This window comes from Scyliorhinus torazame, chromosome 22 (assembly GCF_047496885.1).
Source record: "Scyliorhinus torazame isolate Kashiwa2021f chromosome 22, sScyTor2.1, whole genome shotgun sequence".
In the NCBI taxonomy this organism is placed as follows: domain Eukaryota; kingdom Metazoa; phylum Chordata; class Chondrichthyes; order Carcharhiniformes; family Scyliorhinidae; genus Scyliorhinus; species Scyliorhinus torazame.
This window is the reverse complement of record NC_092728.1, coordinates 2323812-2337211: the sequence shown is the minus strand read 5'-3', so window position 1 is coordinate 2337211 and position 13400 is coordinate 2323812. Positions and strand designations below refer to the sequence as shown.

At 54.8% G+C, this 13400-nt stretch overlaps 1 protein-coding gene across 1 annotated transcript in view; it reads left to right on the top strand.

Moving 5' to 3' along the window:
• Nucleotides 1-10672: 10672 nt before the first annotated feature.
• The window catches only part of LOC140399403 (SLIT-ROBO Rho GTPase-activating protein 1-like), a 45175-nt gene continuing 42447 nt past the window's right edge, over nt 10673-13400 (top strand). The window contains exon 1 of the mRNA XM_072488982.1: nt 10673-11082. Coding sequence (XP_072345083.1) covers nt 11019-11082 — 64 coding nt within the window. The 5' untranslated portion in view covers nt 10673-11018. The remainder of the gene's footprint in view (nt 11083-13400) is intronic.

Sequence of the window (13400 nt, the reverse complement as noted above, 5' to 3'; positions counted from 1 at the left end):
GGAGCGCCGGAATCGCCGAGCGGGGAGCGGGAATCGCCGAGCGGGAATCGCCGAGCGGAGCGCGGGAATCGCCGGGCGGGGAGCGGGAATCGCCGGGCGGAGCGCGGGAATCGCCGAGCGGGAATCGCCGAGCGGGGAGCGGGAATCGCCGAGCGGGAATCGCCGAGCGGAGCGCGGGAATCGCCGGGCGGAGAGCGGGAATCACGGAGCGGAGAGCGGGAATCGCCGAGCGGGAATCGCCGAGCTGAGAGCGGGAATCATGGAGCGTAGCGCGGGGAGCGGGAATCGCCGAGCGGGAATCTCCGAGCGGAGCGCGGGAATCGCCGAGCTGAGCGCGGGAATCGCCGAGCTGAGCGCGGGAATCACGGTGCGGGAATCACCGAGTGGAGAGCGGGAATCGCCGAGCGGGGAGCGGGAATCGCCGAGCGGGGAGCGGGAATCGCCGAGCTGAGCGCGGGAATAACCGAGTGGAGAGCGGGAATCGCCGAGCGGGGAGCGGGAAACGCCGGGCGGGGAGCGGGAATCGCCGGGGGGGAGCGGGAATCGCCGAGCGGAGAGCGGGAATCGCCGAGCGGGAATCGCCGAGCGGGGAGCGGGAATCACGGTGCGGGAATCACCGAGCGGAGAGCGGGAAACGCCGCGTGGGAATCGCCGGGCGCGGAGCGGGAATCGCCGGGCGGGGAGCGGGTATCGCCGAGCGGAGAGCGGGAATCGCGGTGCGGGAATCACCGGGCGGGGAGCGGGAATCGCCGGGCGGGGAGCGGGAATCGCCGGGCGGGGAGCGGGAATCGCCGGGCGGGGAGCGGGAATCGCCGGGCGGGGAGCGGGAATCGCCGAGCTGAGCGCGGGAATCACGGTGCGGGAATCACCGAGTGGAGAGCGGGAATCGCCGAGCTGAGCGCGGGAATCACCGAGTGGAGAGCGGGAAACGCCGCGCGGGAATCGCCGGGCGGGGAGCGGGAATCGCCGGGCGGGGAGCGGGAATCGCCGAGCGGAGAGCGGGAATCGCCGAGCGGAGAGCGGGAATCGCCGAGCGGAGAGCGGGAATCGCGGTGCGGGAATCGCCGAGCGGAGAGCGGGAATCGCGGTGCGGGAATCGCCGAGCGGAGAGCGGGAATCGCGGTGCGGGAATCGCCGAGCGGAGAGCGGGAATCGCGGTGCGGGAATCGCCGAGCGGAGAGCGGGAATCGCGGTGCGGGAATCGCCGAGCGGAGAGCGGGAATCGCGGTGCGGGAATCGCCGAGCGGAGAGCGGGAATCGCGGTGCGGGAATCGCCGAGCGGAGAGCGGGAATCGCGGTGCGGGAATCGCCGAGCGGAGAGCGGGAATCACGGTGCGGGAATCGCCGAGCGGAGAGCGGGAATCGCCGAGCTGAGAGCGGGAATCACGGTGCGGGAATCGCCGAGCTGAGAGCGGGAATCACGGTGCGGGAATCGCCGAGCTGAGAGCGGGAATCACGGTGCGGGAATCGCCGGGCGGAGAGCGGGAATCACGGTGCGGGAATCACCGAGCTGAGCGCGGGAATCACCGAGCTGAGCGCGGGAATCACCGAGCTGAGAGCGGGAATCGCCGGGCGGAGAGCGGTAACTGCACAGGTTGAAAGAAGTGTTCCTCTATCTTCATTTTAACAGCTGTTTCCAAACTACTTGGTAACTTAAAAGAGATAATTGCTTTGTGGAAGGAATTCAAACCTGCTGTTTGGAAAGGGGAACAGAGTATCACTAATAAGTCTTATACCAGTGAGAATGCCGTGTGCTGGGCCACGCCTTTGAAAAGGGGTTTCTGGTTTTACTTGGATTTTGTCATTGAATTGGAACAGTTAAAGGGGGAATTTATTAAGGTTTATACATGGATTACTGTCGCTGTGTAGGGTCTTTATGTTTGTAGTTGATGATAATTCTTACTGTGCGTGTTTATACCAATGTTAACTAAATTCGTAGAATAAAACTTGTTTTCGATTAAAGTGCTAAAGGCCCCTGTTGAGTAACAGCTGAAAGGCAGGCTCTCGCGCTCACCGTAACCACAATCAATAAACAGTTGTGGGTCAGGTGAACTCTATGATATACTGTGGAGTTTTCTAAACCCTGGCCCATAACACAATTTACTTTGAAAGTTAAGAATGTCAGTCAGATTTGTAAATTATTTTATCTTTATCCCGGACGGGATCCCTGGTCGTGCACTCAGAGCCTGCGCGGACCAGCTGGCAGAGGTATTCACGGACATCTTTAACCTGTCCCTACTCCACTCCGAGGTCCCCACCTGCTTTAAGAAGACCACCATCATACCGGTACCAAAGAAGAACCAGGCAACGTGACTCAATGACTACTGACCAGTGGCCCTGACTTCAGTCGTAATGAAGTGCTTCGAGAGGTTGATCATGAAGCGCATCACCTCCATACTCCCAGAACGCCTTGATCCACTGCAATTCGCATACCGCTACAACCGGTCCACATCAGACACCATTTCCCTGGCCCTACACTCATCCCTAGAGCATCTTGAAAACAAGGACTCCTACATCAGACTCCTATTTATTGACTACAGCTCCGCCTTCAACACCATAATCCCAGCCAAGCTCATATCAAAGCTCCAAAACCTAGGACTTGGCTCCTCCCTCTGCAACTGGATCCTCGATTTTCTGACCCACAGACCACAATCAGTAAGAATGAACAACAACACCTCCTCCACAATAGTCCTCAACACCGGGGCCCCGCAAGACTGCGTACTTAGCCCCCTACTCTACTCCCTGTACACACACGACTGCGTGGCAAAACTTGGTTCCAACTCCATCTACAAGTTTGCTGGCGACACGATCATAGTGGGCCGGATCTCGAATAACGACGAGTCCGAATACAGGAGGGAGATAGAGAACCTAGTGGAGTGGTGTAGCGACAACAATCTATTCCTCAATGCCAGCAAAACTAAAGAGCTGGTCACTGACTTCAGGAAGCAAAGTACTGTCCACACCCCTGTCAGCATCAATGGGGCCGAGGTGGAGATGGGTAGCAGTTTCAAATTCCTCGGGGTGCACATCTCCAAAAATCTGTCCTGGTCCACCCACGTCGACGCTACCACCAAGAAAGCACAACAGCGCCTATACTTCCTCAGGAAACTAAGGAAATTCGGCATGTCCACATTAACCCTTACCAACTTTTACAGATGCACCATAGAAAGCATCCTATCGGGCTGCATCACAGCCTGGTATGGCAACTGCTCGGCCCAGGACCGCAAGAAACTTCAGAGAGTCGTGAACACCGCCCAGTCCATCACACAAACCTGCCTCCCATCCATTGACTCCATCTACACCTCCCGCTGCCTGGGGAAAGCGGGCAGCATAATCAAAGACCCCTCCCACCCGGCTTACTCACTCTTCCAACTTCTTCCATCGGGCAGGAGATACAGAAGTCTGAGAACACGCACGAACAGACTCAAAAACAGCTTCTTCCCCACTGTCACCAGACTCCTAAATGACCCTCTTATGGACTGACCTCATTAACACTACACCCTGTATGCTTCATCCGATGCCGATGTTTATGTAGTTACATTGGATATGTTGTGTTGCCCTATTATGTATTTTCTTTTATTCCCTTTTCTTCTCATGTACTTAATGATCTGTTTGAGCCGCTCGCAGAAAAATACTTTTCACTGTACCTCGGTACACGTGACAATAAACAAATCCAATCCAATCCAATCTTTCTGAACTTGCATAATTTGTTTTGTCTGTTTAAAACCCTTGGATATTTTTTTTAATTTAAAAGAAAATAAATTTAGAGTACCCAATTAATTGTTTCCAATTAAGGGGCAATTTAGCGCGGCCAATCCACCTAGCCTGTACATCTTTGGGTTGTGGGGGCGAAACCCACGCAGACACTGGGAGAATGTGCAAACTCCACACGGACAGTGACCCAGGGCCGGGATCGAACCTGGGACCTCGGCAGAATATTTTTTTTAAAACTCATTTACAGCGTCTGGGCATCGCTAGTTAGACCAGTATGTATTGTCCATCCTCCGCAGCACGGTAGCATGGTGGGTAGCACAATTGCTTCACAGCTCCAGGGTCCCGGGTTCGATTCCCGGCTTGGGTCACTGTCTGTGCGGAGTCTGCACGTTCTCCCCGTGTGTGCGTGGGTTCCCTCCGGGTGCTCCGGTTTCCTCCCACAGTCCAAAGATGTGCAGGTTAGGTGGATTGGCCATGATAAATTGCCCTTAGTGTTGGTTGGGGATACTGGGCTATGGGGATAGGGTGGAGGTGTTGACCTTGGGTAGGGTGCTCTTTCCAAGAGCCGGTGCAGACTCGATGGGCCGAATGGCCTCCTTCTGCACCGTAAATTCAATGGTTCTATGATCCTTGTGGTCTGTATCTGAAACCATCGTCTACTTTAAATACATTATTAGTTCTTAACCAGATCTCCACCCACACTCTGAGGTCTCGCTAAGGGTCAGAACATGAACAAGAGGGGCTAATGACCCAGGAAATAGCTTGGCAGCAGTCTACAACTCGTGCAGATGGATACGGGAGAGATGTGTGTACGCACGCACGCACGTATGCGCACCACTGGGCACACGCAAATTTACACATGCGTGAATGGGTTTACTTGAATGCACATCAGTGCGTCCACGACTGTGTGTGTGCATGAGTGTGCATGCACGAGTGTGTGTGTGTGTGCATGAGTGTGCATGCACAAGTGTGTGTGTGTGCATGAGGCTAATTGTATGTTGGCCTTCATAGCGAGAGGATTTGAGGAATAGGGATGTTTTACCACAATTGTATCGGCATTGGTGAGGCCACAGCTGGAGTATTGTGGGCAGTTTTGGTCTCCTTACCTGAGGAAGGATGTTCTTGCTGTGGAGGGAGAGCAGCGAAGGTTTCCCAGACTGATTCCTGGGGTGGCGGGACTGTCATATGAGGAGAGACTAATTCGGCTAGGATTATATTCACTGGAGTTTAGAAGAGTGAGAGGGGATCTGATAGAAACTTACACAATTCTAACAGGGTTAGGCAGGGTTCAGAAAGAATGTTCCCAATGGTGGGGGGGTCCAGACTAGGGGTCATAGTTTGAGGATAAGGGAAAACCTTTTAGGACTGAGGTGAGGGGGAATTTCTTCGCCCAGAGAGCGGTGAGTCTGTGGAATTCATTCCCACAGAAAGTAGTTGAGGCCAAAACGTTTTGTAATTTCAAGCAGGAATTCGATCCAGCTCTTGGGGGCTAAAGGGATCGAGGGATACGGGTGGGGGAGGGGATCAGGGTATTGAACTTGATGATCAGCCATGATCATAATGAATGGCGGAGCAGGCTCGAGGGGCCGAATGGCCTCCTCCTGCTTCCACTGTCGATGTTTGTTTCAATGGGGACTGTGCCCGAAGTGAGTCGCACTGACTTCCTCTGGTCCCAGCACAGTGGAAACGTCTGACAGCACCCCAGTCTGGTGAGGTTGGGCCTGGTATTGCCTCGCAGTGGATTCCCTCCCATCCCCCCCCCCCCCCCACCCCACACTGTGTCCGCAACGAAAGGTCTTCGCGGGGCCAAGAGAGCGAAGCTCGCTGACCACTTCCTGCTCAGTCACACACCCGTTATCACAGAGTAATGGCTGCTGCTGAGTGAACTCGTGTTAGCGAACAGGGCCCCCCTCCCCACAGGAGCTGACACTGAGACACAGACACAGACACACACACACAGACACACACACAGACCGTACAGGAGCTGACACTGAGACACAGACACACACACACACACAGACCGTACAGGGGCTGACACTGAGACACACACACACACACACAGACCGTACAGGGGCTGACACTGAGACACACACACACAGACCGTACAGGGGCTGACACTGAGACACACACACACACCGACCGTACAGGGGCTGACACTGAGACACACACACACACACAGACCGTACAGGGGCTGACACTGAGACACACACACACACACAGACCGTACAGGGGCTGACACTGAGACACACACACACACACAGACCGTACAGGGGCTGACACTGAGACACACACACACACACACACACAGACCGTACAGGAGCTGACACTGAGACACACACACACACACACAGACCGTACAGGGGCTGACACACACACACACACAGACCGTACAGGGGCTGACACTGAGACACACACACACACACACAGACCGTACAGGAGCTGACACTGAGACACACACACACACACACAGACCGTACAGGGGCTGACACACACACACACACAGACCGTACTGGGGCTGACACTGAGACACAGACACAGACTGTACAGGAGCTGACACTGAGACACACAGACACACACAGACGGTACAGGGGCTGACACTGAGACACACACAGACACACACACACAGACCATACAGGAGCTGACACTGAGACACACACACACAGACACACGCAGACCGTACAGGGGCTGACACTGAGACACAGACACACACACACACACAGACCGTACAGGCGCTGACACTGAGACACACACACACACACAGACCGTACAGGAGCTGACACTGAGACACACACAGACCGTACAGGAGCTGACACTGAGACACACACACAGACCGTACAGGAGCTGACACTGAGACACACACACACAGACCGGATAGGAGCTGACACTGAGACACACACACACACACACACAGACCGTACAGGAGCTGACACTGAGACACACACACACACACAGACACACACACACACAGACCGTACAGGGGCTGACACTGAGACACACACACACACACCGTACAGGAGCTGATACTGAGACACACACACACAGATACACACACACACAGACCGTACAGGCGCTGACACTCACACACACAGACACATACACACACACACAGACTGTACAGGAGCTGACACTCAGACACACACACACACAAACACACACAGACCGTACAGGAGCTGACACTGACACACACACACAGACCGTACAGGAGCTGACACTGAGACACACACACACAGACCGTACAGGAGCTGACACTGAGACACACACACACACACACAGACCGTACAGGAGCTGACACTGAGACACACACACACACACACAGACACAGACCGTACAGGAGCTGACACTGAGACGCACACACACACACAGACCGTACAGGAGCTGACACTGAGACACACACACACACACACACACACATAGACCATACAGGAGCTGACACTGAGACACACACACACACACAGACCGTACAGGAGTTGACACTGAGACACACACACACACACAGACACAGACACACAGACCGTACAGGAGCTGACACTGAGACACACACACACACAGACACAGACCGTACAGGGGCTGACACTGACAGACACACACACACACACAGACCGTACAGGGGCTGACACTGAGACACACACACACAGACCGTACAGGGGCTGACACTGAGACACACACAGACCGTACAGGGGCTGACACTGAGACACACACACACACACAGACCGTACAGGGGCTGACACTGAGACACACACACACACACACACACACACACACACAGACCGTACAGGAGCTGACACTGAGACACACACAAACACACACACACACACACACACAGACCGTACAGGGGCTGACACTGAGACACACACACGCACACACACAGACTGTACAGGGGCTGACACTGAGACACACACACACACACACACACACAGACTGTACAGGGGCTGACACTGAGACACACACACACACACAGACCGTACAGGAGCTGACACTGAGACACACACACACAGACCGTACAGGAGCTGACACTGAGACACACACACACACACACCGTACAGGAGCTGACACTGAGACACACACACACACACACACACACACAGACCGTACAGGAGCTGACACTGAGACACACACACACAGACCGTACAGGAGCTGACACTGAGACACACACACACACACAGACCGTACAGGGGCTGACACTGAGACACACACACACACAGACCGTACAGGAGCTGACACTGCGACACACACAGACACGCACACACACAGACCGTACAGGGGCTGACACTGAGACACACACACGCACACACACAGACCGTACAGGAGCTGACACTGAGACACACACACACAGACCGTACAGGAGCTGACACTGCGACACACACAGACATGCACACACACAGACCGTACAGGGGCTGACACTGAGACACACACACGCACACACACAGACCGTACAGGGGCTGACACTGAGAGACACACACACACACAGACCGTAGAGGGGCTGACACTGAGACACACACACACACACAGACCGTACAGGAGCTGACACTGAGACTCACGCACACACACACACACACACACAGACCGTACAGGAGCTGACACTGAGACACACACACACACCGTACAGGAGCTGACACTGAGACACACACACACACACACACAGACCGTACAGGAGCTGACAGTGAAGAGATAGATTGATGGTGAGGGGCTGCGTCAGTTTACTGATGTGTTTTGAGCTGTAGATGCTGTTTAATCGACTCCCGTCACAGTGTTTGTGATTGTGTCTGAGTGCTGATCTATGCTGGCAGTCTGTGGTGTAACTGTTCTCTGCGGTTTCACCTGTGATTCACCATGTGCTGTGCGATATTGATGCTGTGACAGAGAGGGTGAGGGTGAGGGTGCCGGAGAGGGTGAGGGAGAGAGGGTGAGGGCGCCGGAGAGGGTGAGGGCGCCGGAGAGGGTGAGAGAGAGGGTGTGAGGGCGCCGGAGAGGGTGAGGGCGCCGGAGAGGGTGAGAGAGAGGGTGTGAGGGCGCCGGAGATGGTGAGGGCGCCGGAGAGGGTGTGAGAGAGAGGGTGTGAGGGCGCCGGAGATGGTGAGGGCGCCGGAGAGGGTGTGAGAGAGAGGGTGAGGGCGCCGGAGAGGGTGAGAGAGAGTGAGAGGGTGAGGGCGCCGGTGAGAGGGTGAGGGCGCCGGAGAGGGTGAGAGAGAGGGTGTGAGGGCGCCGGAGAGGGTGAGGGCGCCGGAGAGGGTGAGAGAGAGGGTGTGAGGGCGCCGGAGATGGTGAGGGCGCCGGAGAGGGTGAGAGAGAGTGAGAGGGTGAGGGCGCCGGTGAGAGGGTGAGGGCGCCGGAGAGGGTGAGAGAGAGAGGGTGAGGGCGCCGGAGAGGGTGAGAGAGAGGGTGAGGCTGCTATGAACCTCGCCCGCTGACTGCTGCAGTATGAACCAGCTCGGATCGAGCTGTGGCCGGTGGAGTTTCGGATTGCCGGCGTGTCAGTATCTGGCTCGGAGCGGTTGCTGCAGGCAGGTTTGGGGTGTTTAATACGGAAAAACGTGGCCCCCGTCAGTGGGAGTGGCCATGCGAAAGCAGAACGCTCCGTCACATAGACTCACACCTCACCGCACACTTCCTCTCTCCGAAACACATCACCGACAGAAGCAAAGTTTATTTTTGAAGGCGCACTGGTAACCGTGAGGACAACAACCCCCACCCCCCTGTCCGCTCCCCCTCCCCCTGTTCACCGCCAGCTACTCCGCTCAAGGAAGGTTGAGGTGAGTCCAGTTTTTAATTTCTCTCTCCCCTTCATCACAGTCTCACTGTCTACCATCATGTCTCTATCTCTCTCTTCATCGCTTGCTGACTTGGTATCTCACTTTTTCTGTGTATCTGATTCTGTGTCGCTCTCTCTCTCTGTCTCTGTCTCTCTCTGTCTTTCTGTCTCTCTGCCTCTCTCTCGCTCTGTCGCTCTCTCTGTGTCTCTCTCTCTGTCGCTGTCTCTCGCACTCTCTGTCTCTGTCGCGCAGTCTCTGTCGCCCTCTCTCTCTGTCTCTGTCTCTCGCACTCTCTGTCTCTGTCGCTCTCTCTCTCTTTGTCTCTCTCTCTCTGTCGCTCTCTCTCTGTCGCTCTCTCTGTGTCGCTCTCTCTGGCTCTCTCTCTGTTGCTCTCTCTCTCTCTCTGTCTCTGTCTCTCGCACTCTCTCTGTCTCCGTCGCTCTCTGTGTCTCCCTCTCTCTCTCTGTCTCTCGCACTCTCTGTCTGTGTCGCTCTCTCTCTGTCTCTGTCTCTCTCTCTCTGTCTGTCTCTGTCTCTCTCTCTCTGTCTCTCTCTCTGTCTCTGTCTCTGTCTCTGTGTCTCTCTCTGTCTCTGTCTGTGTCTCTGTCTCTCTCTCTCTCTCTGTCTCTCTCTGTGTCTCTGTCTCTGTCTCTCTGTGTCTCTGTGTCTGTCTCTCTCTCTGTGTCTCTCTCTGTGTCTCTGTCTCTCTGTGTCTCTGTCTCTGTGTCTGTGTCTGTCTCTCTGTCTCTGTCTCTGTCTCTCTGTGTCTGTGTCTGTGTCTCTCTGTGTCTCTGTGTCTCTGTGTCTGTGTCTCTGTCTCTCTGTGTCTCTCTGTGTCTCTGTCTCTCTGTGTCTCTGTCTCTGTCTCTCTCTGTGTCTCTGTGTCTCTGTGTCTGTGTCTCTCTCTCTCTGTCTCTGTCTCTCTGCACTTTTGAGGAGCTCTCTTATCGGACGAATCATCTTTTGAAGCCTGAGACCGTCGTGGGGCCGACATTGTGAGCTCAGGCTGATATAGTGCAGAATGAGGCCATTCACTCCACAGTGCCTCTGCTGGCCCTTTGAGCGATCCAGTTAACCCCCCCCCCCCCGCTCTTCCCCTGCTGTGAATTCTCTCCCCTGCAGTTTTTATCTGAACCACTCTTTTGAAAGTTGCGATTGAATCTGCTTCCGTTGCTCTTTCAGCAGCAGCGCCTTCCCCATCACAACAACGCTGATCAGTCCCGAGATAGCGTGTGATAGATCTCACCTTTACTCTGAACACTTTGTGATTGAAGCAGAAGTGAATCTTGTAACCCTGGCTTGTTTGAATCGTGTTTTACCTCCGCACGGGAAAGTAATCCACCGTCCGGATTTCCCCTCTTCCCAGTGAAGCGGGATCAGCTTTAGGATTCGTTCGGACGTCGGGCCTGGACTCGGTCCTTGGCGGCTGCCAGATGCCACTTTCGTTGCGTTGTTGAGAGGCCACAGCCACTGCGCTCAGTGTGAGGAGTGGGGAACCGCAGGGTTGCAATTGTTGCAGCCAGGGTCAGGATTGTGTTGACGGTCGGGCACAGAATGGCCTCACAGGGATGGAGAAGAGAGAAGGGAACAGCCACCGAGTACGATACACAACTGAAAGGTTAGCCAAGTGTGAGTGTGTGTACATACGTGTCAGTGTCTGTACATACATGCCAATGTGTGTAGATACGTGTCAGTGTGTAGATACGTGTCAGTGTGTACATACGTGACATTGTGTACATACATGTCTGTGTACATATGTGTCAGTGTGTACATGTGCCAGTGTGTGTAGATACGTGTCAGTGTGTAGATACGTGCCTGTGTATATACATGTCAGTGTGTGAATACATGTCAGTTTGTGTGAATGTCAGTGTGTACATACGTGACATTGTGTGTACATACGTGTCTGTACATACGTGTCTGTGTACATACATGTCTGTGTACATGTGTCAGTGTGTACATATATGGCAGTGTGTATATATACGTGGCTGTGTACATGTCAGTGTGTGTACATATGTGTCAGTGTGTACATGTGTCAGTGCGTGTACATACATGAGTGTCAGTGCGTGTACATACATGAGTATGTGTCAGTGTGAGAGTGTGTACATGTCAGTGTATGTCTACATATGTCAGTGTATGTCTACATGTGTCAGTGCGTGTGTACATGTCTGTGTGTACATACATGTCAGTGTGTCTACATACATGCCAGTATTCATGTGTCACTGTCTGTACATGTGTCACACTGTCTGTACATACGTGTCACTGTCTGTACATATGTGTCACTGTCTGTACATATGTGTCACTGTGTCTGTACACGTCAGTGTCTGTACATACATGTCACTGTCTGTACATGCGTGTCAGTGTGTGTACATACGTGTCAGTGTGTGTTCATACATGTGTGTGTACATATGTGTCAGTGTGTGTGTCCATGTGTCTGTGTGTACATGTGTCTGTGTACATGTGTCAGTGTACATCTGTCTGTGTGTACATATGTGTCACTGTCTGTACGTATGTCACTGTCTGTACATATGTGTCACTGTGTCTGTACACATGTGTCACTGTCTGTACATGCGTGTCACTGTCTGTACATGCGTGTCAGTGTGTGTGTACATGCGTGTCAGTGTGTGTGTACATACGTGTCAGTGTGTTCATACATGTGTGTGTACATATGTGTCAGTGTCTGTGTCCATGTGTCTGTGTCCATGTGTCTGTGTCCATGTGTCTGTGCCCATGTGTCTGTGCCCATGTGTCAGTGTACATATGTGTCAGTGTACATATGTGTCAGTGTACATATGTGTCAGTGTACATATGTGTCAGTGTGTGTACATATGTGTCAGTGTGTGTACATATGTGTCAGTGTGTGTACATATGTGTCAGTGTGTGTACATACGTGTCTGTGTGGACATACGTGTCAGTGTGTGTGTGTGTACATGTGTGTCAGTGTGTGAGTGTGTGTACATGTGTGTCAGTTTGTGTGCGTGTACATGTGTCAGTTTGTGTGTACATACGTGTCAGTGTGTGATGTGTATATATATATGTCAATGTGTGTGTATATACGCATCAGTCTGTGTATACACGTGTGTGTGTGTGAGTGTGTGTGTCTGTGATCCTAACTGTTTCCGGGTCTCTGTCGTCTGACCTTCCTCATTTTCACCTTTCCCAATCGCCCAATGACTAGTCGAACCCAATAATGGAGCCATCTCACTGTTAGTTCTGATTAAGCCATTTGTACCATGCTGTACACCCTCGGCTCTTCCCCCGGTGTCCCTGCACCGTGGCGCCCTCCCCCTGGTGTCCCTGCACCGTGGGACCCTCCCCCTGGTGTCCCTGCACCGTGGGACCCTCCCCCTGGTGTCCCTGCACCGTGGGACCCTCCCCCTGGTGTCCCTGCACCGTGGGACCCTCCCCCTGGTGTCCCTGCACCGTGGGACCCTCCCCCTGGTGTCCCTGCACCGTGGGACCCTCCCCCTGGTGTCCCTGCACCGTGGGACCCTCCCCCTGGTGTCCCTGCACCGTGGGACCCTCCCCCTGGTGTCCCTGCACCGTGGGACCCTCCCCCTGGTGTCCCTGCACCGTGGGACCCTCCCCCTGGTGTCCCTGCACCGTGGGGCCCTTCCCCCTGGTGTCCCTGCACGCAGGGCCCTCCCCCTGGTGTCCCTGCACCGTGGGACCCTCCCCCTGGTGTCCCTGCACCGTGGGACCCTCCCCCTGGTGTCCCTGCACCGTGGGACCCTCCCCCTGGTGTCCCTGCACCGTGGGACCCTCCCCCTGGTGTCCCTGCACCGTGGGACCCTCCCCCTGGTGTCCCTGCACCGTGGGACCCTCCCCCTGGTGTCCCTGCACCGTGGGACCCTCCCCCTGGTGTCCCTGCACCGTGGGACCCTCCCCCTGGTGTCCCTGCACCGTGGGGCCCTCCCCCTGATGTCCCTGCACCGTGGG